Source organism: Stegostoma tigrinum, chromosome 20 (assembly GCF_030684315.1).
Source record: "Stegostoma tigrinum isolate sSteTig4 chromosome 20, sSteTig4.hap1, whole genome shotgun sequence".
NCBI lineage: Eukaryota > Metazoa > Chordata > Chondrichthyes > Orectolobiformes > Stegostomatidae > Stegostoma > Stegostoma tigrinum.
The window spans coordinates 39,538,880-39,566,411 of record NC_081373.1 but is presented as its reverse complement, the minus strand read 5'-3'; the positions used below and the strand labels follow the sequence as shown (position 1 = coordinate 39,566,411).

The window sequence follows — 27,532 nt, the reverse complement described above, 5'->3', positions numbered from 1 at the left end:
TCTAATTGCTCAGAGGGCAGTTAAGAATCAACCATATTGCTGTGGGTCTGGGGTCACACGTAGGCTGGGCCAGGGAAGGGTGGCTGTTCCTTTCCCTAAAGGTCATTAGTGAACCAGATGGGTTTTTCCTGACAATTAACAACAGTTTCATGGGTATCAGTAGATTCTTAATTCCTGATTATTTTATTGAATTCAAATCCCACCATCTGCCATGATGGGATTTGAATCTGGAAGCCCACAATATTACCTGAGTTTTTGGATTAATAGATTAGAAATCATTCCAATGGGCCAATGCCTACCCAGTGGGGTTGGCACAAGAGATGATGTTGAGGTGGATGATCAACCATGAGCCAGGGCAACTCAAAAGGCTCAATGGCTTACTCACATGCCTATGTTCCTGTTTTCATGTTCAGCTCTCTGGGACCAATGGTATTGTGACAGTGGCATTTGTTTGAATTAATATTGTTTGAATTAACAATCTCACATATCTTCTGTGGATGTGAGACTGTAAGACTCATCCTTAATAAACGGCATCACAGAAGTGTTACAGCACAAGAGTTGGCCATTTGGACCATCTTGTCTGCACTAGGTCTCCAAGTGAGCATCATGACTTGGTGCCATTCTTTTGCCTCTACCCCATACTCTGGCATATTGCTCCTATTTAAATACTCATCAAATGCTCCCTTGGATGACTTAGTTCACTCTGCTTTCACCACACTTCTAGGCAGTGTGTTCCAGATCCAGGTCACTCATCGTATTAACACTTTTTTCTCACACCAAATCTGTTTTGTTTGCAAATCACTTTAAATCTGTACCATCTCCTTCTTGATCTTACTATGAGAGAAACAGTTGCTCAATGAAGTCCAATCTACTCAATGAAGTCCCTCCTGAATTTTGAGAACCTTATCATATTGTTTCTTAACCTCTATAGAGAACAATCCCAGCCTCTGCACTTTATCATCCTAACTGGAGTTTCTCATTCCATGAATGATTGCTGCAAATTGCACTCTCAAACTGCACTCTTCCCATGTGTTCACATTCTTCCTATAGTGTAGTGCACAAAATTATGCATTATATTCCAATATAATCATTATTATTTTGAAAAGTTTCAGATTGTATATGTGATATTTTTAATGTGTTGTGAAGTATATACATTTAAAACAGCATCAAAATTAGGTTGAATGCTTCTGTGAAATCACTGGTCTATTCTACTTCTAAAACATTTATATTTTGTAAATCGCTAGATTTTATTTACCAGATGTAACAAAATGTTTGAATGATTTCCTCTTGTCCCATTAAGGTCTTGATTTTGCAGCATCATCTATCTTGCCGAATAATCTCTCCTTCCCTCCACTCTTCTTAGTGTTCGTCCATTCCCTGCCCCTGCACTTGTCGCAGTGTAACTTTTCCCACTTCTGATCAAAAGTATTAATGACCACTGACATTGGTGGCTATTCACTGTCATACATAGGGGATTGTGTATAAATAATACCCCTGTCTCTGTTACACTGTTCCAAGTCCCACTCTGGGACTTGTTGGTCAGAAAATAAGCATTTATGATGCAGTTACAGGTCAAAAATCACCTGCTAATTCTAACAACATTTCCCCACTGCTATTTAAATGCAACAGTACGTAAAGTTGCAAAACAACCAAACCATCCTGCATAGTGTAGTCCAAACATATGCCGGGAATTTTCTTGGAGATTCTTGTGCTCCATTCTCTCAGTTTTGGTGGGAGTTCAGTCAAAGTCAATTTATGTTAGCAAACTATGGTTTCTGCTAAAGTTATACTGTGAAGAGATGAAGAAACTCTGAGGAAATTTGTGGCTATATCTTTCTTCTAAATATCGTTCTTCCATAACATGTACTGGCTGCACCTCATGTACACAATTGGAACTGAGATGTAAAATTTGACAAATGCCTAGAGTGATTAAACAAGAAACAATTTAATCATGGACAAGTGGCTGAGATTTTTGTTGTAAAAGAAAATTAGGCATCTTTTCATTTCTAAGGTATAAAGTATCTCGCTAATTGATTTTCTTGTCAATACACTTTGTTTCTTGATTTTCAGTAAATCTAAAAAATATGCTTTCCTTTGCCAAAACATTTGTATTAAGAAAAAGCTAGTATAATATCACTTCTCAGTTTTGATTACATAATTGTGCATTAACTTTCCAATCAATCCACTTTGACGACTCATATAGTGTACCTTTTTCAAAAAAGTCTGTGCATCTGCCTCTGCTGCTGTCACCATTAGTTATGTTTCAATGCCTGACATATTGAATTTTGACAGATTCTGTAATCACTCAGCCAATGCAAGTTCTTTAATCTTGATTGTTAGCTGGGTAATTCTGTAAATACAGATACTGAAGTTAAAGCTATATTTCCTATTAACATTTTGCTTTTTTCATTTTACATTTGATGCTGTTTTATATTAGCTATCATTTCTGACCAGTTGGCGACTTAAATCTGACCGATCTGTACTGCTTCCTGTTGCTCACAAAAATTAAATATGAAATATGTACTGGAAAAGGAAATGCAAGAAATGCTCAGAAGGTTTGGTAGCATCCCAGAAATGAGTTCAGCAAAACTTCTGGACGCAACATCCTAATTGGCTGATCAGAGCTCAGAGTCAAGTTAAGATGAGCATTTAAGCTCCCAATGTTGCCAGTCTAAGGTGTGGGCACCTGAAGTCTTGGCAGCCCCACAGAGACAGATAGGCACTGTGGCACCACAACTTAAGAATGCTCATTGACAGTTCAATGAGAAAACTTTCAGAGAAGTGGTCAATAAGCACCTTGAAGTGGAGGGGAATTCCGAAGGGCGTGTGATCATTTGGTTTGCAGGTCTGACTTTTTGCCTGACTGCCATTGTGATAGAACCCCAGTTAGCAGGGAGGCCACCAGCAAAATTCCAGTGCCCCCGAAGAACCTTCTGTCATTGCATGCTGCAACAATGTTACTTAACTGCTGCCTCTGGGCAGTGGAGATTTTGCAGGCCACTGCTGGAAAGTCTACTGTCACAGGAACACGTCAGGGTGCTATCCTGATGCCACTTCCACCGGTTTCCCAGGCCAGCCTCCATGGTGCTGGAAATATTTAGTCTACTGTTTCAGATTGATGACCTTTCATTAGAAACAGCCTCCAAATTGGGTGCTTCCCAGCCTTGCCCTCTGAGGCTGCCTTTTTGTTAAAATACCAGCACCAATGCAAAATGAACCCAGTTATTTGTAGAGCAGGCACTCAGATAAGTTACCACCTATCCACACCTGCAGGGGAAACATATAAGGGAGCTGTACTAACCTGACCCCATACTCCTCCACCTTCCTTCTCCAGTTCCATTTCCACACAGCCAGGAAAATTCAGTCATTGATTCTGCTTCTCTCTTCACAAATACTGCTGGATACATTGAATATTTTTTGAAATTTTGGTTTTTATTTCAGATTTCCAGCATTTTACAGTATCTTGCTTTTTGTTTGTAAAATCTAGGTTCTCACTACTTAATATTAATAATCTGAAACCTCCTGTAGTGCTATTTTCCTGCCATCTTTCAATACTTTTCAGTTGAGCATTACTTCTGTCTTTGGCTGTACTGTTGGTGACAAAACACCAAGTTATCATCAGTTTACTTGCAGCAATTCCCTTTGTTAATCCATTTGCTTTTACTTTAGCTCTCTCCTCTTTTCTAAAACTGCTTCAAACACTCACCTTTGTAATTGCTCATGCCACTACCATAAAGCTCAACTACTAAGATACATTTTGTAACAATGTAAAGAAATCTGGTTACTGGGAGCAGTAATCAACTTTCTACCAGACCAAAATTCCAGAATCTCTCATTGACTACAAAAAGACTGTTCAAAATGGGCTTCCATATTGGGCTGAGTAGATCATTAAAGAGAAGTAGGAAATCATATATGTGTAACAAATTTAAAATCCATTTTTAATAATAAAAACTGTGTTCTGCATTACAAGGGCTGTAAATATATGATCACATCTGTGTTTCTTCAAAAGGCTCCAACTGACAAGAACAAAAGTCACAGGTGAAAAGCAGCAGTTAGTGAAATTAAAATGGCGACAAGAGACAGTGCCTGGTTGATGCCTGAAGAAGTGGAAGTGCTGCGATATGAATGTACCACCACAATGACAATAGTGCAGTATTAAGTGGCTCGAGGTAATAGTGACTTGATCCAATGCTGGATGTGCTATCTGTTGGACCTATGAATATTTGAAGACATAACAAAGGAAGTTGACAGGCTCTTTAAAGGTCTTCCAAGAAAAAAAAATTCTTGCTCATTTTTGTATACTGTACTTATTGTTGCTCTTTCAGGCTTGAGGATTAAGGAACAGCTCCATAAATAAATTATATTACTTAAAGATGGCTTGTGAAGGGTGCAATCAAATTAATTGCATTATCTCTGTAGTTTCCACTCTGACTTTTCACTTTTCTTTTGTTTATGCACTATATTTTGATTCACTTATCTACAATTTTACTGAATGGCTTACAGTACCTCTTAGTTGATTTAAGTCTCACTAACTTTCAAATCAACACAAACTGTGAAAATCTCCAAGCAGTAATAATCAAAACAAAAAAAGCTAGTCATTAACTTAAATGAAATGTTAGAAAAGTATAGGAGATAGCACGGTGTAGAGCTAGATGAACACAGCAGGCCAAGCAGCATCAGAGGCACAGGAAGGCTGATGTTTTAGGCCTAGACTCTTCTTCAAAAAAGTATTAGAAAAGTTAGAAAGGCCACGAGGAGAGCTCTCTGCTGGTTGGAATCAGAGCTAGCACAAAGGATGATAATTATGGTCGTGGGAGATCAGTCACCTCAGATTCAGTGTGTGACTGCAAGAGTTCCTCAGGATTGTGTCCAAGGCCCAACCAGCTTCAGTTACTTCATTAATGGAAATCCCTCAATCATCAGAAGTGGGCACGTTCATTGATGATTGGACAACAAACAGCACCATTCATCACTCCTCAAATACTGAAGCAGTCCATTTTCAAGTACAGAACGCCTGGGCAATATCGAGGCTCGGGCTGACAAGCAGCAACTAACAATCACACCACGCAAATGCCAGGCAATGACCATCTCCAAAATGAGAGAACCTATTCATCGTCCCTTCAATGGCATCATCAGCAATGAATTCCTCCACTAACAACATCTTGGGGGTTACCATGAACTAGAAAATGAACGGAACTTGCCATATATTGAATTAAATTCAATTAGGTTTATTGTCACGTACTCAAATGAGTATGATGAAAAGTTTACAAGTTACCACTTACTGTGCCATCTTATGTATGAAGATACCTAGGTACAGATTCCTTGGTATAATGCAGAAATAAAAGAAAACAAAGTTAAAAGTTAAACATTACAGTAGAAAGTAGAAAAAAAAAGAAAGACAGCTCACAGTTCAACACCATGGTACATAGGCACCTGGCTGTGCTGGGCTCGCATGCCTCAAAAAGGCATGAGCTCCCCCACAACTCTGTCTGTGCTGCCTGCTCCTGCTCTTGCTGCCAGTCAGAAACTAGGTATCCTGCAATGAGTAATTCACATCCTGACTCCAGTTCACAATGTTCAAGGCACAAGTCAGGAGTGGAATATTCTCCACTTGTCTGGACGAATGCATCTCCAGTAACATTCAAGATGCTTGACACCATCAGAGTCAAGCAATTGGCTTGATGAGCACCACATAAGCCTTCATTCCCTGCATCATTGATTGACAGTAGCAGCAGTGTGTACCAACTTCAAGATGCACTGCAGAAATGTCTATGGACCAAGGCTGCACAGACAGCACCTTCCAAATCCATGACCTTGACCATTATGAAGGACAAAGGCAGAAAATACATGGGAACACCACCACCTGTAAGCCTCCTCCAGGCCACTGACTATCCTGGCTTAGAAATATATCGTCGTTGCTTTAGTGTTGCTCGGTCCAAATTCCCTCCCAAGCAGCATTGTGGGTCTACCTGCAACACATGGATAGGAGCAACAAGGAGGCCATTCAGCAGCACCTTAACAGCAATTAGGGATGGCCCAGCAAAGCCAATATTCCCTGAATGACTTTTAAAAATGAAACTTGTTAATTACCGCCAAATTCTCTGACATTGAAAATGAACAATTTCAAATGTGGAGTCCATTTCTTCAGGTATTAATGTTTGGAGATCTTCAAAACACTAAATTTGAATATTTACTTTCTCTTTTGTCTCCATCTGTGTTCTCTCACGTTTAAGTCTAGCTTTCTTTCAATGTTTGTATTTGTCTATTTATACCTGATTTGATATTGAATTCATGGCCGTTAAGTTCAAATTCCTTCTCTGTCGTTTTGCTGATAACTTTATATTCTTTCAATCTGATTAGTTAAGGAAATGTAGTGACTTGTCCTGTTCACCCTAGTCCCAGATATTACTTTTTCCCCATGGCCCTGTTATTAATTTGCTCTTTCATCAACTAATTGCAATTTTTTAAAAAAAACCTAAGCGTACAAGGCCCTGTCTGACTAACAGGAGATGCCATCAGAGTCCTGCTACTACAAATTCCAGGAAATTTCATGATTAACACTCATAGAAATTCTGGTTTCTGCAAAATTCTCTGCAGTTCTTTGGAAGTTCTGATGATACAGACTGCTCTATTTTTTAGATTGGACAACATTTCAGAATGTTCAACCTTCTGCGCAAACCATAATTTTCTACTTTCTTGCATCTATATTTAATGAAGGTAGAATACATAGTGGGAAATTAAATCTGCAAAAGGTTGATAAAACAGTTCAAGTCCCATAATTCTCAAACTCCCCAATGAGAAAACTTGCCAACTTGCAAGCTGATGCATGCACAATGTGTGTTTTGTGACCTCGGAGCTGCATGCAAATCTGCACTGAGCCCCAAGAGGAAATCTATAAATACGCAGAAGTACAAAGTGAAACAGCCAATTGAAATATTGTCGCTATTGCAAAGTATCAAATATAGTGATACTGTGTGCTGCAGGACAGTGAGGATTTGGACAATTATGTACCTAGGACTGTAGAAACAGTTGTTCAGTTGGATGGTAATTTCTACTTGGTGAGGTGGTGACTGTATCCAAATGTGCTGTATTACAGTTATCAAATAGAGGACTTACTGAAGAGTTACTCAAGTAAACAAATTATACATAAATGCCTAAAGGATTCATTTTGCCTAGACCATCCTAACAGTCCTGTAGCACTCAGTAGAATGGCTGTTAAGATACATTGTGATGTATTGCATGCAGCAGAGCCTTATCATCAGCACAGCCCTTGCTAATGTCCCGGCAGCCAGCAGCTCCGGATGAAGGGCATGAGGAAGAGGAAGTAGGGAGCATCCTATACAGCCTCGTCCTATTGGACTGGCGGCTGTGAACAATATCAGTATTCGTAATCTAAAGTGCTCATTCATCATCAATCCTCCATCTTTTCTATGCTTTGATGATCAAAGGTAGCCTGGTCATAATATTAAAATTCAATGAAAACATAACACTTCTAAACAGAGTTATAAATGAAATGATGAAGTCAAAATTAATTTGCATTCTTGCATGTACAGTGCTGTCTTTCTTCAATGTACTTTTGTCTGTCCTTACGCTCCCATGCAGAGTCATCCCAGTGGCTACAGCATGACTGCTAGAAGACTTCTGGCATTCATTGGAAGAAACTACCGATGGCATTGGAACAATTTTGGTCCTAGAAAGACGAGCTACATTCTCCACCAACTCAAAAAGCGCAGTTCCCTTGGCTCATTAGTTGACTCGCAGCTGTGGGAGGACAAGAGCTGTGTTCCTGCAAGAGGGGAAGGGCTTATGTTCCAAATAGATACTGCCACTTGCCGACAGTGGCACTTAATTAACCGAGTAACAAGTTGGAGAGTGGTGTGACACATTGCAAGCCCTTTCGCATACTAGAATCAATTAGCAGTCACAATGGCAGCAGGCTGACCATGCATGGCTTTAGTCTGAGCATCCACTGTACTTACAATGTACTTAATACTGCAGTGAACATGATGGTGCCAGCTGACAGAGGTTGCATTGTGGTAAACCCACAAATACATAAATATAGCTGACCATCACAACCACAGTGAAGTTTATGAGTGCCAAGCTCTGTAAAAAGCCCTGTGATAAGTTGGTGCTGAATACCTCCATGATTTTTGACATTACACGAAGATTCCTGGGAAAATTACAACCCTGATTCAGCAGGTGCATCTCTCTTGTAAAGGGTCCAAAACATCACTTTAATTAGTGCAATCTAGGTTTAGGTTCTGTTAGCCACTTGTAAAATTTGACCACCGTCTGTTGCATCCAGTCAATAAAAAGCACAAAAACAGAAGTTGCTGGAAAAGCTCAGCAGGTCTGGCAGCATCTGCGAAGAAAAAAAATCAAAGTTACAACTTCTGGTCTGTGGCCCTTCCTCAGAACCCAATAAAAAGCACACTTACAGTTGGTGGGACCTATCTACAAATTGGTAAGCAGCACAAAATTGACAAATGTGGGGCTTAAGATCATTTAAGGATAGCACGGCTTAAAACTTGCCTAAACTCATAAAAGGAGATAACACAGTACGGAGCTGGACGAACACAGTAGACCAGCAGAACAGGAAAGCTGACGTTTCAGTTTTTTTTCTGAAGAAGGGTCCCGACCCGAAACATCAGCTTTTGTATTCCTCTGGCCTGCCGTTCTCCTCCAGCTCTATGCTGTGTTATCTCTGACTCCAGCATCAGCAGTTTGTACTATCTCTCACAAAAGGAGAGATGCATTTTGGCTGCCCCAGGTTCAGGAACTAGTTGCCGAAGAAAAAATCTGATTAATGAGGCAATGGGGCAGAGAATAAGCTGCAACGTTCTCTGATGCAGTCATTGAGGACTTTTGTGTAGAAGGAGAGGGGTCCTCTACTCACAGGGTGCCAGGAAGCCTCCTAGACAGACACAATGAAGGTAGCTGAAACCAGAACAGTGGATCTGGATCCAAAGCAGTGCAGGGGGAAGTTCAATGATCTCACACAAGTGATTAATAAATGCATCCTAAATGCCATATCTATACAAATGTGGGCAGCACGGAGGCTCAGCGGTTAGCACTGCTGCCTCACAGCACCAGGGACACGGGTTCAATTCAGTGTGGAGTCTGTACATTCTCCTCGTGTCTGCGTGGATTTCGTCTGGGTGCTTCGGTTTCCTCCCACAGTCCAAAGATGTGCAGGTTAGATGGATTGGCTATGTTAAATTGCCTGTAGTGTTCAGAGATGTGTAGATTAGGTGGGTTATAAGGGGATGGGTCTGGGTGGGATGCTCCAAGGGTCAGCATGGACTTGTTGGGCCAAAGGGCCTGTTACCACACTGTAGGGATTCTTTGTTCTACGTAACTAGTCTCACACACTGCTCTGTCCATCAACCCTGCACCAAGCAAATAAAAACATGCATACAGGTCCAACTCTACAAAACGCTAGTGCCGCCTCATTTGGAATATTGCGTGCAGTTCTGGTCGCCCCATTACAGGAAGGATGTGGAAGCATTGGAAAAGGTGCAGAGGAGATTTACCAGGATGTTGCCTGGTCTGGAGCGCAGGCCCTATGAAGAAAGGCTGAGGGACTTAGGTCTGTTCTCATTGGAGAGAAGGAGGCTAAGAGGGGATTTAATGGAGACAAAGAAGATGACCAGAGGATTAGATAGGATGGACAGTGAGAATCTTTTTCCCAGCATGATGACTTCAGCTTGTACAAGGGGGCATAGCTACAAATTGAGGGGTGATAGATTTAAGATAGATGTCAGAGGCAAGTTCTTTACTCAGAGAGTGTTAAGGGTGTGGAACACCCTGCCTGCCAATGTAGTTAACTCAGCCACATTAGGGGCATTTAAACTGTCCTTGGATACGCATATGGATAATGATGGGATAGTGCAGGGGGAGGGACTTAGATTAGTTCACAGGTTGGTGCAACATCGAGGGCCGAAGGGCCTGTTCTGCGCTGTGTTGTTCTATATTCTATAAACATGTCTCATACTTCACATCAATAAAAGCAGAAAGTTCAGGAGCTGATCAACAGGCAATATCTGTTGAGAGAAAAAGAGTGTTAATGTTTTAGATCAATTTGAGAGGGAAACAGAGTAAATATTTCAGCTCAGTCACCATTTGTTAACTTTGTATCTCTCTCAACAGGTATTGCCAGGCCTGTGGAGCACAGGCAGAATATTCTGTTTTTATTTCACATTTCTAGCATCTGCACTATTTTGCTTTTGTCCCATACTTTACTTTCACAACTTCATCTCATCCAACAACCTCAGAACAGTTGCAAGCCTTGTACCCAAATCTCAATGGCATGCACACACTGTCACTATTTAACTGTGACAGGCACTTCGCCCAAATATATTATATCGTACTCAATGACACACTATTTCTCTCTCTCTCTCTCTATCTTGTTGGACGTGGGGTGCAGAACTACATTCAACAACACTGAATTCTCTGGACCCCCTCCACCAACTGCACATTACCAAAAACTTCTTATAATATTCCAAATGCAATCTGGCCAGAGCCTCTGGAGTACATCTCTTGTATTCTTGCCCTCTTGAAAAACTTGCTAACATTTGCATTTGCCTTCCTAACTGCTAATTGAACCTGCCTCTTGTTTCTCCTCCCCCCTCTCCTATTCTACCTATTGAGGAGCACCATCTCTTACTTCTCCATAAGAGGTTTCAAATGAAATCTATCTACGTAATTTTCTGCAACAAAACAGAAGTTGCTGGAAAAGCTCAGTGTCCCTGGCAGCATCTGTGAAGAAAAATCAAAGTTAACATTTCAGTCAGACTCAAAAACATTCACATTGATTTCTCTTCACAAATGCTGCCAGACTTGCTGAGCTTTCCCAGCAACTTCTGCTTTTGTTTGTCATTTATAACATCCACACTTCTTTCATTTTTTACCTAATCTTCTATTTCATCTCTGCTCTACTGAGGCTAATTACTCTCCTTTACACAGTTATGAAGAATCTTCATTGTTCTATAGACTTCTTTTAAAAATCTGTCATGTGATGTGTACTTTGCTAGCTAGGCCAATATTTATTGTCCATTCTTACTTTCTGAAGTGCAGTTAAGAGTTAACTACATTGTTGTGGGTCTGGAGTTACATGTAGGCCATGTAGGATGGGTTTTTCCTGACAACCATTAGATTCATAGTTCCAAACTTTTATTGAATTCAAACTTCACCATCTGCCATGGCAAGATTCAAAGCAGGTGGTCAGAACATTACCTGAAGTGATCATACCGCAAGACCATTACATCCCCTAAACATGGATGAGAAAATCAATATTGTCACCTCGTTATAACGTGAAGCCTGGGTCACAACCTGTTATCGTCAGAGTGGAGTGCCACCAACAATCTTCCTTCCTATGCTAGTCTAAGAGACTTTTTGGGAGGCTGTGGTGGAGGGTGGACCATGAGTAAGTTTCAGTAGAAGATACTTTTGTCTTAGGTAAAAAGATCTAGTCTATTACATGCATTAAGAGGTACAGGTTCCATTAACCTTTAGGTTGTTAACTGTTGCTAAAAAGAGATAAAGAAAACACATGTTTCTCCACTAGGAGACCATGCCAACTCAAACTGCCTGAAGCTCAACATGGAATCGGCAGACCTTCAGGTTAACACCTTCATATTCAATACCATTTTTGAATTCATCCATGAGACATGAGTTCACTGGCTGGATATATATCCACAATGGGGTTAAGGAGGGAGCTTCAGGATTTTGAGCCAATGATACTGAAGCAATGGCAAGATGTTTCCAATTCAGTATGGTGATTGACATGGAGGGCAAGGTGTTCCTGTGTATCTGTTGCCATTGGATTTTTAGACAGGTTTGCAATGTGCTGTTTAAGGACCATTTGTGAATTGCTGCAGTGAATGTTGTAAATAGTACACGTTGCTGCTACTGTGTTTTGGTGGTTGGGGGAGAAAGTTTCTGTCGATGTAGTGTCAATCAAGCGGATTGCTTTGTCCGAGACGGTGTCAAGTTTCTTCAGTTGTTGGAACTACGCTCATCCAGGCAAGTAGGTAAATTTTGTCACATTCCTGACTAGTGCCTCATCGATTGCTTTGGGGAATCAGCAGGCAATTTATACATTGCATGATTCCTGGACTCTGACATGCTCCTGTAGCCACTGTATTTGTACGGCAAATACAGTTCAATTTCTGGTCAATGGCTACCCCCAGGGTATCGGTAGTTGGGGATTCAGCAATGGTAATGTCAGTGAACATCAAGAGACAATGGCAGATTGTCTCTTGTTGGAGATGACCATTACCTGGCATTTGTGTGGTATGACTGTTACTTGGCATTTGTCAGTTCAAGCCTTGATATTGTATAGGTCTTGGATGGCTTCAGTATCTGAGGAGTCATGAAGGGTGCTGAACATTGTGCAATCATCAATGAACAATTTCTGATTTTATTGTGGAAGGAGGTACATTGATAATGCAACTGAAGTTGTTTGGGACTTGAACACAATCCTGAGGAACTCCTGTAGAGATGTCCTTGTGTTGAAATGCCTGATCTCTAACAACCACAACTATTATCCTTTGTGTTAGGTTTGACACCAGATTTTCACATGATTCTGGTTTTACCAGGGCTCTTTAAATGCCTCACTCGATCAAAATGCAGCCTTGAAGTCAAGAGCAATCACTCTCACTTCACAAAACATATTGACACTTACTCTATCATAAAAAATTTACAGGCTTTTAGGATAAGACAATGAAAAGATCAAATACCATTCTGTTCAATAGCATCCGGGTCTGCCCATTGTGAATTGTTAAAGCTACAACTAGGCTGGATTCAATTTAGGAAATTTGTTGAATTTGCTCCAGACTTTCCAGATTTTAATGCAGACAAATTGCTTAAGTTAAATTCTTGCATATTGTGTGTCAGCAATGTTTTCAGGTACAAAATCTTATATTTGCGCTCTTCATCTCAAATCTTCGTGAGTTCTGCATTTAACTCCTCACCGTTTAAAGAAAATTGTCCTTGTATTTTTCAATAGTGATTGCCTTTCATTTAAGACGTGCTAACATTTCAAATTAACTCAGTTCAGCCTCAGCTAAAGTAATCTGTGCAGTTCTGTTCTGGAGTCCACCTTCTACAACAAATGTTATCACACCGGGGTTGGGGGGAGGGGGGTGCGCAGACGAGATTTACCAAGACATTGCCTAGTTTGAGTTATGAAGACAGATTAGACAGACTGGTGTTGTTTGCCTTCAAGCAGAGAAGACTGAGGGGAGATAAGATTGAAATGTATAAAATTATGAGCGCCGTAGACAGGAAGAAACATTTCTACTTCATGGAGGGATCGATGACCAGTAGGCAGAGATTTAAAGTAATGGCAAGACGTTTAGAGGGTTGTGTGGAAATTTTTTTTTCACCTGTAGCATTCCACTGGGATTCTGGAACTCATTTCCTGTAATGGTGTTAGAGGCAGAAGTCTTCATAACGTCTCAGAATTTAAATGCACACTTGCGGCCCCGAGGCTAAGCATTGGAAAAATGGGATTAGAGTAGTTACATGGTTGTTTTTGACTGTCATGGACTTTCTTGATCAAACGGCCTTTTTCTGAGCTGTCGATCTCTGACTCTATAGCTTTTATTAACAGTATCTCATCAAATGAAGCTACTTACCACATAAAACATTCAAAGCAGAGATCCATTAATGCACAAATAAGCAATTAATTAATCATTGGGCTTTTGTACTAAAACACCAAAATCTCTTCATGGATTAATTCTGGAATAGACTGCAAATGCAATATTATTGCTACAAATGCCAATAGAACGCAGATACAAAAATGGAGTGATAAATCTTGTCGTGATAAGATGCACAAGAGCAGTTTGATTTTACCCTTGTGTGAAGTGCATTCTATCCAAAAAGATTTGCATTTTGCTCCAGTCAGCGCAGCATACTAAATTAGTATGAGAAAGTGAACCATTAAGTTATTCATAAGGGAGGAGTAAATATTTTATATATACATAGAATTTTCATATTGAGATTAATTGAGACCATTGGAATCTTGGTGGATGCTGACAAAAGAAAGAGAGGGAAATGAGAGAACAAATGTACTCTGATAGATGCAAATAAATGTAGAATAAACATGGCATCAACCCATAGAAATTGATGAAAGTAAGCTAACAGAACCAAATTGAAGTTCATGGGATTCGAGGGACAGTAGCAAGGTGGATATGATTTTAGCTGAGGGAAAGAAAGACAGTAGTAGTGAATGGTTGTTTTGCAGTTTGCAAGGAAGAATACAGTGATGTTTAATGATCATTAATCTTTATTAATGACCGAGACTTGGGTGCAGAAGGCAGAATTTCAAAGTTTGCAAATGATTAGATTTGCAAATGTGGTAAATGTCAATGCAGGTGGGAACAAATTCGAGGAAGACACAGACAAGTGGAGTTTAATGTAGAGAAATATAAAGTGATACCAGTCAGTAAGACTACTAACCAAATAATACAACTTTATAAAAACGACATGATCAGAAAGATTTGAAGACACATGTATATAAACATGCTTTTTAAAGTGGCAGTCAAAGGTGAGAAGTCTATTAATAGGAGAAGCATGGGATCCTTGACTTGATTAAGAAGGCTAAGAGCACAAAAACAAAATGGAAGACGTAGAGATAGTAGGAACTGCTAACGCTGGAGAATCTGAGGCAACAAGGTATAAAGCTGGATGAACACAGCAGGCCAAGCTATCAGAGGAGCAGGAAAGCTGATGTTTCAGGTCTGGACCCTTCTTCAGAAATGAAGAAGGGTCGGAAGAAGGGTCCAGACCCAAAAGTCAGCTTTCCTCTGATGCTGCTTGGCCTGCTGTGTTCATCCAGCTTTACACCTTGTTATCCCAAAATGGAAGATGTGTTAGTTCTATCTAAAACACAGCCTAGACCTCAGCTGGAGTAAGATATTCATTTCCAGATTACGTATTTGGATTACACATTCGGAAAGATGTCAAGGCCCGTGGGAGGCTGCAGAAAAGACTTAATGGAATTAAAACAAAATATGATCACTCATGGGCCTGAAAACACCTTCCAGGTGAAGCAACACTTCACTTGCACTTCCCAACATCTGGTCTATTGCATTCGCTGCTCACAATGTGGTCTCCTCTACTTTGTGGAAACAAAGCGTAGACTTGGCGACCGCTTTGCAGAATATCTACGTTCCGCTCACAAAAAAGACCTTGAACTACCTGTTGCCTGCCACTTCAATGCACCACCTTGCTCCCTGGCCAACATCTCTCTCTCTGGCTTGCTGCAGTGTTCCAGTGAAGACCAATGCAAGCTGGAGGAACAACACCTCATTTTCCACTTGGGGATCCTACAGCTCTCCGGACTCACCAGTGAGTTCGATAATTTTAGGGCCTAAACTCTCCTATGTCCCAGCCCCCTACCCCATACACTTGTTACCACATAGCCTGCCATTACACACCCCCTGTTGTTGGTCACTAACAGTCTCCATTAACAATGGTTCACCGTCCCAGCCTGGTCGTTAGCAATTCCCTTGCTGTTCAACTGTGTTCTCTCTCTTTGGGTTCTATCCTATCGTCTACTCCCTACCCCACCCACCTCCCTACTTTCTGCACATAAACTGATGTTTTCACAGCCACCATCAGTTCTGAGGAAAGGTCACCGGGCCAGAAACGTTAACTCTGTTTTTCCCTTCACTGATACTGCCTGATCTGCTAAGATTCTCCAGCAACTTTGTTTTTGTTCAAGATCACTCATGCGGCTGTGCAGCAATTATTGTCCCTCCCTAGATGCCCTTGAGAAGGTGGACACGAGTTACCCTCTTGAATCATTACAATCCATTTGGTGAAGGTAGAAAACACCTTCCAGGTGAAGCAACACTTCACCTGCACTTCCCAGCATCTGGTCTATTGCATTCGCTGCTCACAATGTGGTCTCCTCTACTTTGGGGAAACAAAGTGTAGACTTAGCGACTGCTTTGCCCTAAGGGAGAGTTTCCCAGATTTTGATCCAGTGACACTGTGGAATGGCAATATATTCCTAAATCAGGATGGTGCCTGGTTTGGAGGAGAACTTACAGAATAGTACCAGAGGTAAAGAACAGAAATTATATGGGCTTACTTGAGACGCTTGGCTTATTCTGAAGAGAAGAAAGAAGGCTCAGAAGAGATCTAATAAAGGTTTGAAAGGTGTTTTGTGTTTGTACAGTTTTGATACAGTTTGAAAGGAGCAACTGAGGGCATTGAATTAAGGTGGTTGGCAGATGAACCCTAGAGTGAAATGAAGAAATTCTTTTTTAAAACAAAGTAAGTTGTTGTAATCTGAAATACATGATGGATGGTGGGTGTAGGTTCAACAACAACTTTCAGAAGGGAATTGGATATTTAAGTAGTGAGAATTTTCAGTATTCCAGAAAAGAGACAGCACTGCCAGAAGTGTAATGAATCAAATGCACTGTATTGTTCTATGATTTGGGGTAACAATTGGCAACTGTTTGAAGACCTGGAAAGAGATAGACTAGTCCCATGAATACTCATCGTCTCTAATTTGCCTCCTTTACATTATGAATTGATTGATCTTGATCGCATGCTATATTTGTAAGAGTATCCTTCACTGGATTTGACCAAAAAGCACTGACCTCATCAAACTGTTTTCCTTGAAACACCGCAAGTATTTTGTTTATCCAGTTGCTTACTTAGTTATACAGAAGCCACATTTCACCATAAATCACTGTACAATAAGTTGCTAGATGTTTCTAGATGATTTTAGAAACAAATGTTTTTCTTCTTCCTTTCAAAACCTTGAATATTAATTACCTTAATCAGTATTACACAAAATAATCATGTTATACAGAAACGTTACTTTATCCACTTTAAATTAAACTGCTTTTCATTATACTGCAATGTGCTAATGTGGAAAATTAGATGATCTTCATACCTGATAGAACAAAAGACACATGGTTTCCTCACCATTTGAACGCTGAAGCTTGTCTTCATATTCATGCATATAATTCATACAAGTGCTGTGACAAGTTATACATATCACATTATAATTTTACAACCCTACTATAATCCAAATGTTCTTAGTTGCAGTTAATGCCTTGGGTTAGGAATGTTCTTTCAGGACCATAAGGTTAATCAAGAAAATAACCAGCCTAGCATTTTGAGAGTTAGGTGCATCAAAAACATCCTTACCTTAACTGGGAAATTAACAAGAGAACTGGCTAGGTTGCCTGTATTGCATTTGAAATTTAGATGTTGATCTCGACGATAGTTGGCCTCCCAGTCCAGTCTAGCCACGTCATGGATCAATGATCTCCCTGGATGCAGACCCATTTTCTGGAAGGCAGTGCATGTCATGCCTGTGAAACTGGCTGGTTTGATCATGAAGGCCTCCAGTGCTATATTCATGGAAACCTGGCGAGAACATAGGAGAAAAAAAAATCAATGGAGCTCGTGGTAAAATGGCAAGTATTCCAAGAGATAGGATATTTGATGTGGCAACTTTTCATTGTTGATATTTTGCCTTTTTAACTGACATCTTTTGCTTTCTTTTTATATTATTTTTCAATCTCAGGGAAAACCATGAATTCTCAATGAGCCAATCCAGTATCATTAATAGTATCAGAGATAATGGGAACTGCAGATGCTGGAGAATTCCAAGATAATAAAATGTGAGACTGGATGAACACAGCAGGCCAAGCAGCATTTCAGGAGCACAAAAGCTGACGTTTTGGGCCTAGACCCTTCATCAGAGAGGGGGATGGGGAGAGGGAACTGGAATAAATAGGGAGAGAGGGGGAGGCGGACCGAAGATGGAGAGTAAAGAAGATAGGTGGAGAGAGTATAGGTGGGGAGGTAGGGAGGGGATAGGTCAGTCCAGGGAAGACGGACAGGTCAAGGAGGTGGGATGAGGTTAGTAGGTAGATGGGGGTGCGGCTTGGGGTGGGAGGAAGGGATGGGTGAGAGGAAGAACCGGTTAGGGAGGCAGAGACAGGTTGGACTGGTTTTGGGATGCAGTGGGTGGGGGGGAAGAGCTGGGCTGGTTGTGTGGTGCAGTAGGGGGAGGGGACGAACTGGGCTGGTTTAGGGATGCAGTAGGGGAAGGGGAGATTTTGAAGCTGGTGAAGTCCACATTGATACCATTGGGCTGCAGGGTTCCCAGGCGGAATATGAGTTGCTGTTCCTGCAACCTTCAGGTGGCATCATTGTGGCAGTGCAGGAGGCCCATGAAGGGGATTCCATCCCCTATTCCCAATTCCTCCGCCTCCGCCGCATCTGCTCCCACGATAAGACATTCCACTCCCGCACATCCCAGATGTCCAAGTTCTTTAAGGACCGCAACTTTCCCCCGACAGTGATCGAGAACGCCCTTGACCGCGTCTCCTGTATTTCCCGCAACACATCCCTCACACCCCGCCCCCGCCACAACCGCCCTAAATGGATCCCCCTTGTTCTCACACACCACCCTACCAACCTCCAGATACAACGCATCATCCTCCGACACTTTCGCCATTTACAATCCGACCCCACCACCCAAGACATTTTTCCATCCCCACCCTTGTCTGCTTTCCGGAGAGACCACTCTCTCCGTGACTCCCTTGTTCGCTCCACACTGCCCTCCAACCCCACCACACCCGGCACCTTCCCCTGCAACCGCAGGAAATGCTACACTTGCCCCCACACCTCCTCCCTCACCCCTATCTCAGGCCCCAAGATGACATTCCACATTAAGCAGAGGTTCACCTGCACATCTGCCATGTGGTATACTGCATCCATTGTACCCGGTGCGGCTTCCTCTACATTGGGGAAACCAAGCGGAGGCTTGGAGACCGCTTTGCAGAACACCTCCGCTCAGTTCGCAACAAACAACTGCACCTCCCAGTCGCAAACCATTTCCACTCCCCCTCCCATTCTCTAGATGACATGTCCATCATGGGCCCCTGCACTGCCACAATGATGCCACCCGAAGGTTGCAGGAACAGCAACTCATATTCCGCCTGGGAACCCTGCAGCCTAATGGTATCAATGTGGACTTCACCAGTTTCAAAATCTCCCCTTCCCCTACTGTATCCCTAAACCAGCCCAGTTCGTCCCCTCCCCCTACTGCACCACACAACCAGCCCAGCTCTTCCCCCCCACCCACTGCATCCCAAAACCAGTCCAACCTGTCTCTGCCTCCCTAACCGGTTCTTCCTCTCACCCATCCCTTCCTCCCACCCCAAGCCGCACCCCCATCTACCTACTAACCTCATCCCACCTCCTTGACCTGTCCGTCTTCCCTGGACTGACCTATCCCCTCCCTACCTCCCCACCTATACTCTCTCCACCTATCTTCTTTACTCTCCATCTTCGGTCCGCCTCCCCCTCTCTCCCTATTTATTCCAGTTCCCTCTCCCCATCCCCCTCTCTGATGAAGGGTCCAGGCCTGAAACGTCAGCTTTTGTGCTCCTGAGATGCTGCTTGGGCTGCTGTGTTCATCCAGCCTCACATTTTATTATCCCAGTATCATTAATTGCTGATTGGCAGTCATCCAAGATTAATTGAAATTGTACAGCATCGCGGGACATTGTTGTCGAAGCACAGCTTTATTTTATTTACAGTCTGCGTTAAACCTTACTCATTTCAGCTCTAATGGACATGAGACAGGAAAGGTTCACCAAGACAAATTAAGAAAGGGTAAAGACACACATTTGAATATAAGTTACACAAAACAGAGTAATAATTATTGTACAAATGACTGAGCAGTAGAGTTTTCTTACAGAACCTGGACTTCAATCAATAAAATTCAAGTTAGCAAGGTTGCAGCTTGCATAATCAAATGACATTTACATGCAAAGTGCAGTCTCATAGCAAGTATGATTTGACAGAAAAAAGGTAGTCACAGGCTGATGTGCTTGAATTAAAATGAAACATGGTTAGGAAAACTGAAATATTTAATAGAATTATTACCTGCAGAATGTAAACTGCTCCCCTTTTAGTGAGAAGACAAGAGGTTACGGGATACATCTGGCATTTGTTCAACTGAGAAAGCACAATTGTAAGTGTATATTCCTGTGAACATTTTAATAATTGAAACTATTTATGCCAGAATATCTTTCAGAACCTCCCAGATATCTGAAAGGCAATTTTAACATTTTCTTGGCTGAAGGATTCAAACGTATGTTGTAAAACCCTTTACACACACTACTTGAATCCTTTCAGAGCTGGTAGCAAATGTTTATAATTATATGATTTTCTGATGTCGCACGGAAAATCCATGTTCATTATTATTCTTTATATTTAGTCTTCCCTCCACCTACATTCTGGAGGGAGCTTGGTCATGGAAGCACCGATGGCAATAGCAGTGGCTGAGGGTCTACTGCAGGACTTTGCCAGTTGTCGACCAGGTGGTTGGTATCTCTGGGCAGAACTCTGGCAGTTGGTTGCTTCTTGGCAGTAACTAGGAGCCCGAAGTGGCACCATACGAAGACTCCGGTGACCTGTGGTGAGGCGGCTGGTGAGCCCAGATGGCGGTCAGTGTGGTAGTACAGAGGTACAGGGATCGAGATATCAAGCCCAGCGCAGGAGAGAGACAGGGTGGTAGTCAGCGGTGAGATAGCTGTGCGGTGGTTAAGCGATCGAGAAACTCAACTCAAAACTGGAGGAAGATTGAGCCGTCGTGGGGAAAGCCAGTGTGGAGTGACTGCAGTCCCATAGGTTCAAGAAGGGGTGTAATTTTGAACTTTTAACCTTACCTTCAATGTACCACATTATATTGCCAAGAACTGTAATGTTGAACTTTTAACTTATTTCTTTATTTTTCTATTCATTACCTAAGATTTTATACCTAGGTACCCTGTCGCTAAGATGGTACGATTAATAGCGACATTGTAAACTTGTCACTGTACTCCTGTGTTGCTGTAATTGGATACATATGACAGTAAAACCTAATTTTAATTCTAAAGAATTTCTGAAGAAGGGTCTCAGCCCAAAATGTCAACTTTCCTTCTCCTCTGATGCTGCTTGGCCTGCTGTGTTCATCCAGTTCTACATCTTGTTATCTTTAATTCTAAATAGTTGGGCTAAATCTCACTGTGTCACTTTTATACAAACAAACTAACCTGTACATTTTTTTAAAGTGATGATTAGCAAAGCTAAAGAGAATTATTTTAACAGCTAAGATAACAGGGTATAGAGCTGAATGAACACAGCATGCCAAGCAGCAGGAGAGCTGGCATTTCGGGCCTAGACCCTTCTTCAGAAATGGGGAGAATATATGCTTGTAGAAGACTTCGCCTTATTCTCCAGAATAAGAGCCTCATTTCTGAAGAAGGGTCTAGACCCGAAATGTCAGCTCTCCTGCTCCTCTGATGCTGCTTGGCCTGCTGTGCTCATCCTTAAAAAAAAGTGCAGTTTTAAGTGCAAATCATGTTTAACCTGATACGTTTGAGCTTTTTGATGAGATAACAGATTGTATCAGTGAGGGCAATGCCACTGATGGTGTAAACAGACTTCCAAAAGGCATTCAATAAAGTGCCACATGCGAACATGAGCAAAGTTGGGAGCCCATGGAATAAAAGAGGTAGTAGCAACATGGATCTAAAATTGGCTCAGTAACAGGTAACAGGTGGTGACTTCTGCTTTTTCTTGACTGGAGGAAAATTTATGGCGGAGTTTCCCAGTGATTGGTGTTAGGGCCATTGGTTTTCCTGATAACTATATCAATGACCTAGACCTGAAGTACAGGTCACAATTTCAAAACTGGCAGATGATACCAATCCAGGAAGTATTATGAATTAAGGATATAGATAGGTGAGTGGCATGAGCAACAAGTGTCAGACAAAAATTACTGCAGGGAGAGGTCAAGTGATAAACGTAGGTACAGCCGACATAAACTTCAGGATGCAATTCTAAAGGAGAAGGATCTAAGTATATAGTAACATGGGTGTCCATCATTGAAAGCAGCAAGACAATTTGAGATCATGGTTAATAAAGCATTGACAACCTGGATTTTACAATTACTGGCAGAAAGTGCAGAAGCAAAGAAGCTATGTTAAACCTGTATACAGCACTGGTTACTTCTGCCTTAAAAATATTTAAAGATCCTGCATCCACTGTCTTTTGAGGAAGGAAATTCCAAGGTCTCTCAACCCTAGGGAAAAAAAGATGTTTGCTCATCTCTATTAAATGGGCATCCCCTTGTTTTAAAACCACTATGCCTAATTCTAGATTCTCCCACAGGAGGAAATATGTTTTCAATATCGAATCATTCAAGTCCCCTCAGGATCTTGTATGTTTCAATTAAGTCAGATCTGACTCTTCTAAATTCCAAGGGACACAGGCCCAGCCTATCTAGCCTTTCCTCGTAAGGCAATCTGCTCATTCCAGGTATTAGTCAAATAAACCTTCATTGAACTGTTCTCAAGGCATTAACATCCTTTCATATGTATGATGACCAATGCTGCACACAGTACTCCAGACATGGTCTTACCAATGCCTTGTATAACTGAAGCAGAATCTCTCTATTCTCATATTCAATTCCTTTTGCAATTACTATAACATTCTATTGCTCTCCTGATTACTTGCTATACCTGCATAATAGCCTTATGCAATTCATGCACAAGGGCATCCAATCTCTCTATGTCTCAGAGTTCTCCAATCTCTCATCAATTAGATTATACTACTTTTCATTATCTTTCTGTCAGAATGGATAATTTTACACTTTCCCATGCTGTTATCCATCTGCCAGATCTTCTCCCACTCACTTAACTGATCTATATCCATTTGTCAGCTCCCTCTGCCTTTTTCACTTAACTATCTATCTTGAAGTCATCAGCAAATTTATTTATTATATCTTTGATCCTTTCATTCGAATTATTTAATTACCTTGGAAGGAGTTGAGGCCCCAGCACCAACCCCTGTGGCATACCACTTGTTATCCTGCCAGTTGTAAAAAATACACTTATTCCAATTTTCTGATTTCGTCTCACAAGCTGACCTTCTATCCTTGCCAGTGTGTTATCCCCTACACCACCAGCTTCTATTTTCCACTATAGCCTTTGGTGTGGAACCTGATCAAATGCCACCTGGAAATCAAATACAATCCAACAACTGGTTCCCCTTTACCTAAGTGCACAAGCCACTTCTTCAAAGAATTCTAATACATTTGTTAAAACTGATTTTCCTTCTGAAAAGAAAAACTATATTGGCTCTGCCTGATTACCTTGAACTTATCCAAGTGCCCTGTTATAGTAGCAAATGTCTTTAATAGGAGCGAACATCTTCCCTATTCCCCATCACAGGAGCAGTAACTCTGTTCTCTGCAGTCACATTTGCTGTACATCTAAAGAAAACCAAGTTATCTTTCCTGCAACAATTATTGCAAGCTGTGACTTCAAACTCATTCTGCAGAGACTTTCTATACATGAACCAGTCACCTTGAGTGTTGCAAAAACCTGTCAGAGAAACTGGAGAAAGACAACTGAAGCAAAGTTCTGGTCAGCAGATATCTGCTATAAGATGCATTTCAATAGCAGTACCTGGGAACAAAGACTATTGAAATAACTTTTCAGTTTTTCCTCCTCTGTCCATAACTTATTTGACTCTTGAGAGAGAGAGAGAGAGAGAGAAAATGTATGTAAGAGGACACAGTAGCATTTTCATTAGCAGTGCTATATTGTTTGTAACTATTTACTTGTAGCTAGAGTCTAATTACTTGCCATAAATCGTACTTTTTTTTGTTCAGTACCAAAACCCAGCTTTTCCTTTCTTTCAACTTTTATCTGAAAGTCAAGTAAATTGGGGGAAAAAAATCTTTACCTTTTATGATGCCTCCAGGAAAGTGAGGCTTGATTTTATGCATACCAGCCCAATGAACTGTAACAACTGGTTGAAGGATCAAAAACCACGGGGCACAGATTAAAGGTAACTAGCAAAACAAACAATGGTCGCATGGCGATTAGCCTTTTCCATACAGCTGGAGGTCTCTGCCTGAGACTGTAGGTACGCTTAACCACTGGATTCAAAAGGAAACTAGATTATTATCTGAAAGGCAAGATGTGTAGGACTACAGGGGAAAGACAGGTTTGAGATATTAGCTAAACTGCTCCTTCCAAGACCCAGCACAGACACAGCAGGCTGGAAGTCCTCTTTTTGTGCTACAATAGTACAATGATCTTATTCACAAGGTTGATACTGCTGCTGGGCAATGTTCAACATTTGATGCTTATTTTAGCTGATAGGACATTGGGTAGACCATTCTGAGATAGATACATCTTTCAAGGTCAAATCTTTCTGATTATTTCTCAGCAAGAATTGTCAGTATTTCAAAATTAAACAAAGAGGAAGCCAAAATGTAAGGGTGGCCATGCAATTGATCTTTGTTCGACAAAATCTCCAAAGTAGATAACAATCTAGTTCATTGTTACAATTAAATATAGACAAACAGGCAAAATACAAATTGTTCACGCAGCTATACTGATTGTACACACTATTAAATGGTCGGTTTGTTTCCCCTTTAAGCGTAGGGATCTACTGAAAAAAAAATTGGTCTTGTGTGGTAAAGCAAAGCCAGTTACTGGTGTAACTAGAAGAGGTTCTTGTATCAAATAAGAAGTAATGCACACCAACAACTGGGTTACAGGTGATATCAGTATGATAGGCATTATTACTAAGTTTATGACGAGAACCTGGAATGTAGATCTTACTGTTTCAAGACCTATGATGTTGTCCCCATCAGTCCATGTTCATAACAGATGATGGTTATGGAACTCCTCAGTATTAACCCTATCAGACCATATACAAAGGTAACCATTCAACTTCCAACGTTATCACTTTATCACGGTATAATTTTTCAATATAATTAAATATTTGATATTTGTTAAATGTGCTCATGGTTGACAGCCCAAGTTTTGTGTCAGCCTCTTTAAGTCAATCCAGAATATTTAATGGCTGTATAATTTCTATCATGCTTCTGCCTTAATCACTTGCAGAAAACCCAGGAAAGCAGTATTTTTTGGAGTTTCTTGCTTGAGCTGTAACATAGGAATCTCCTGTCCGTCCTTCACTTGCAAATAGCAGAAAGAGATGGAATCTGGAGTAGATCCGGCCCTACACTTGGAGTAAGACACTGATATTGAGGTGAGGGGTTACTGACTCTGCAAAAGCAACATCTGAATTTTGGAAGAAGAAGATATTTAAGGAATTGATTCCACCGCCTAGGGCAAGAGGCCTCAAAGCATAGATTAATGTGGTCCAAAAGGAAAGCAAGCACCAAAACTTCAGGGCACATGGATTAGGCAGACATTACAAGTGAGGCATTACTCTAAGTGCCAGTGATTTGGCGTGATTCCTCTTTGGTCAGCAGCAGAACTGTTGCAGGGAGATGCTCCCCAGCTCATACTCCCATATGTTCTACAGCTGACGTTCCCACTCAGGTGTCAGCATTTGCGCAGGTGGGGGGACACAGGAAGAGGGTGGGTGCAAGAGGAACTCTTGGCAATGCTTACTCTGTAGTGTTGGAACTGTCCATCTCAGGAGGTCTCGTGGGTTCATTATGGTGGACCAACCTGCTTCTCCACCAGAGCCATGGTCATCCCACTGACATCAGCAAGACTCTGGCAGGAGGGAAGGTACTGTGGCCAGTGGTTAGAAGTGGTGTGCTAGAAAAGGACTAGAATGAGGTGAGAACAGCACCATAGGCGCAGAGTAGGTAATCAACAAAGCAAGTGTGGCAAGATGCAATGAGAAAGGTCACTAGGCCCTGTGGAGAAAAAAACCTCAGTGAAAACTGACACTTTGTCAAAAAACTATAATGGAGTTAACTAGCTAGTTTGTCAAAATGTAGATTGCAGCAAGGCATAATTCAACCATAAATAATGCTCTCTGATTATTTTGTCTTAAATGATTGCTTAACTTCTTTTTTACACTTAAGTAATCAAACATATTCCAAAAATTTCCAGGTGTAAGATTCTTATACATTTGAAAGCCTGATCCTTTTTCAATCAGAAAGGCAATGTGAAATCTCCAGTGAAACAACCATAAGTAAAACCAGTTCATAAAGTCCTGATTGCTTATTATTCCCAAAATAAAGGAGAAGCACTGAGGGACAAACTTGCATCCTTCACCTTTGTTGATTATGCATTGCCTAGACAGAGTGCTGTGACAAACGCTGTAAGGGTCAGAAGGCAAACCCATTACAGAATCAGGTCAATTCTCCTTCCATTGATTACCACAGAAAGGAAATTGTGCAGGTTCTGTTACGGTCTTGAGACTTTCCAGCAGATTGCATGCATTGTATTTCTCTCAGTAACCCCATCACCTAGTCAGAAACCACCACAATTCATCACTTTTATTTTCAACGAATTAGCTGAGGGCTGAGAAGGCCAGCCTTTGTAATATGTGGATTATATGGAAAATTGTATTGAAGGTTAATGACATAAAGTTGGAGATCTTTCTGGATTATGACATGACTATTGGGTGTGTTTGTTCATCACTTGGAAAATATATTTGTTTGAAATTCTAAAGGTAAAATGAGAGTTGATGAGAGTCCCCAGAGACAAGACAAAAGATAGACATAGTACTGAAATGCAATTACAAGAGAAGGTTTGCTGTTCATTTCCCAAGTGCTTTAAAGAAAATTCACCGACATTATACAACAAGAATACACACTCTCAAATCTGTAGAGTTGGAACTCATCCATGAGATTAATCGAAGACACAACATCCAAAACAATTTAAGTTGAAAAAAATTCATAAACGGTCCCAAGCATTTCCTTCCCAAGCATTAGATGCTTCAATGTGACATTCATCATGAGGTTTGTATTTTGATTTGTCCGAAGTTATACTTTTATAATGGAATCACCTTCAAAAAGAAGTGAATTGTTTTTCATTGAGAGATGGCACAGACTGTCTCTACAGTGCAAGCTAATAATTTTGAACTAAAACACGAACAAAGCAATTTGACGTAAGAGCTGAGGAGGTGTGGCTCACTTTCTGACATTCCATTCTCAGATTTGAGCTCCTGAATTACCCCGAGAAAAACCAATGGATAATGAGAAACACAATAAAAACCCACAGCTCACATCCACAATCTACTTGGCCAAACACTGTCCAGTCAAGTGCCCTGCCTCACCTTGAACACTTATTTGGCCCAAATCTCCAAAACTAGGCAAAGGTCCACAAATACAGTAACATGTAGGAACTACCGAGAACAACATGTCGAGAACAATGCAAAACCACATCTTATGTGAGTACAATTGCCTCATCCAATCAATAATTGGACACAGTCAAGAAGGTGGACGGGATTTTCTCAGGAAGGGTCACTCTTGCTTTTGGGGCCAGATTGGAGTCTGGTGACTGTAACTGTCAGACAGGAGAATCACATTGCCAAGTTACCCAATTAAAGATAGCATGCTCTCTCTCCGCTCCTCTGGCTCACAGCACAGGCTACGGCTGAAAGGAAAATAAGAGGATACCTCACTTTTCAGCCTTCCCTCTGGAGAAGTTAGCATTTTGTTTTTGCTGAGAGCAAGCAGCCGGACTCCTGTGATTGAAGGGGTGCTCCCTTCAGA

The 27,532-nt window shown here is 41.2% G+C and overlaps 1 protein-coding gene across 1 annotated transcript in view; it reads right to left on the bottom strand.

Moving 5' to 3' along the window:
- Positions 1 to 27,532, bottom strand: part of LOC125461780 (adhesion G protein-coupled receptor A3) — a 470,817-nt gene that overhangs the window by 152,894 nt on the left and 290,391 nt on the right. Inside the window, exon 12 of the mRNA XM_048550975.2 lies at positions 17,176 to 17,397. Coding sequence (XP_048406932.1) covers positions 17,176 to 17,397 — 222 coding nt within the window. The remainder of the gene's footprint in view (positions 1 to 17,175; positions 17,398 to 27,532) is intronic.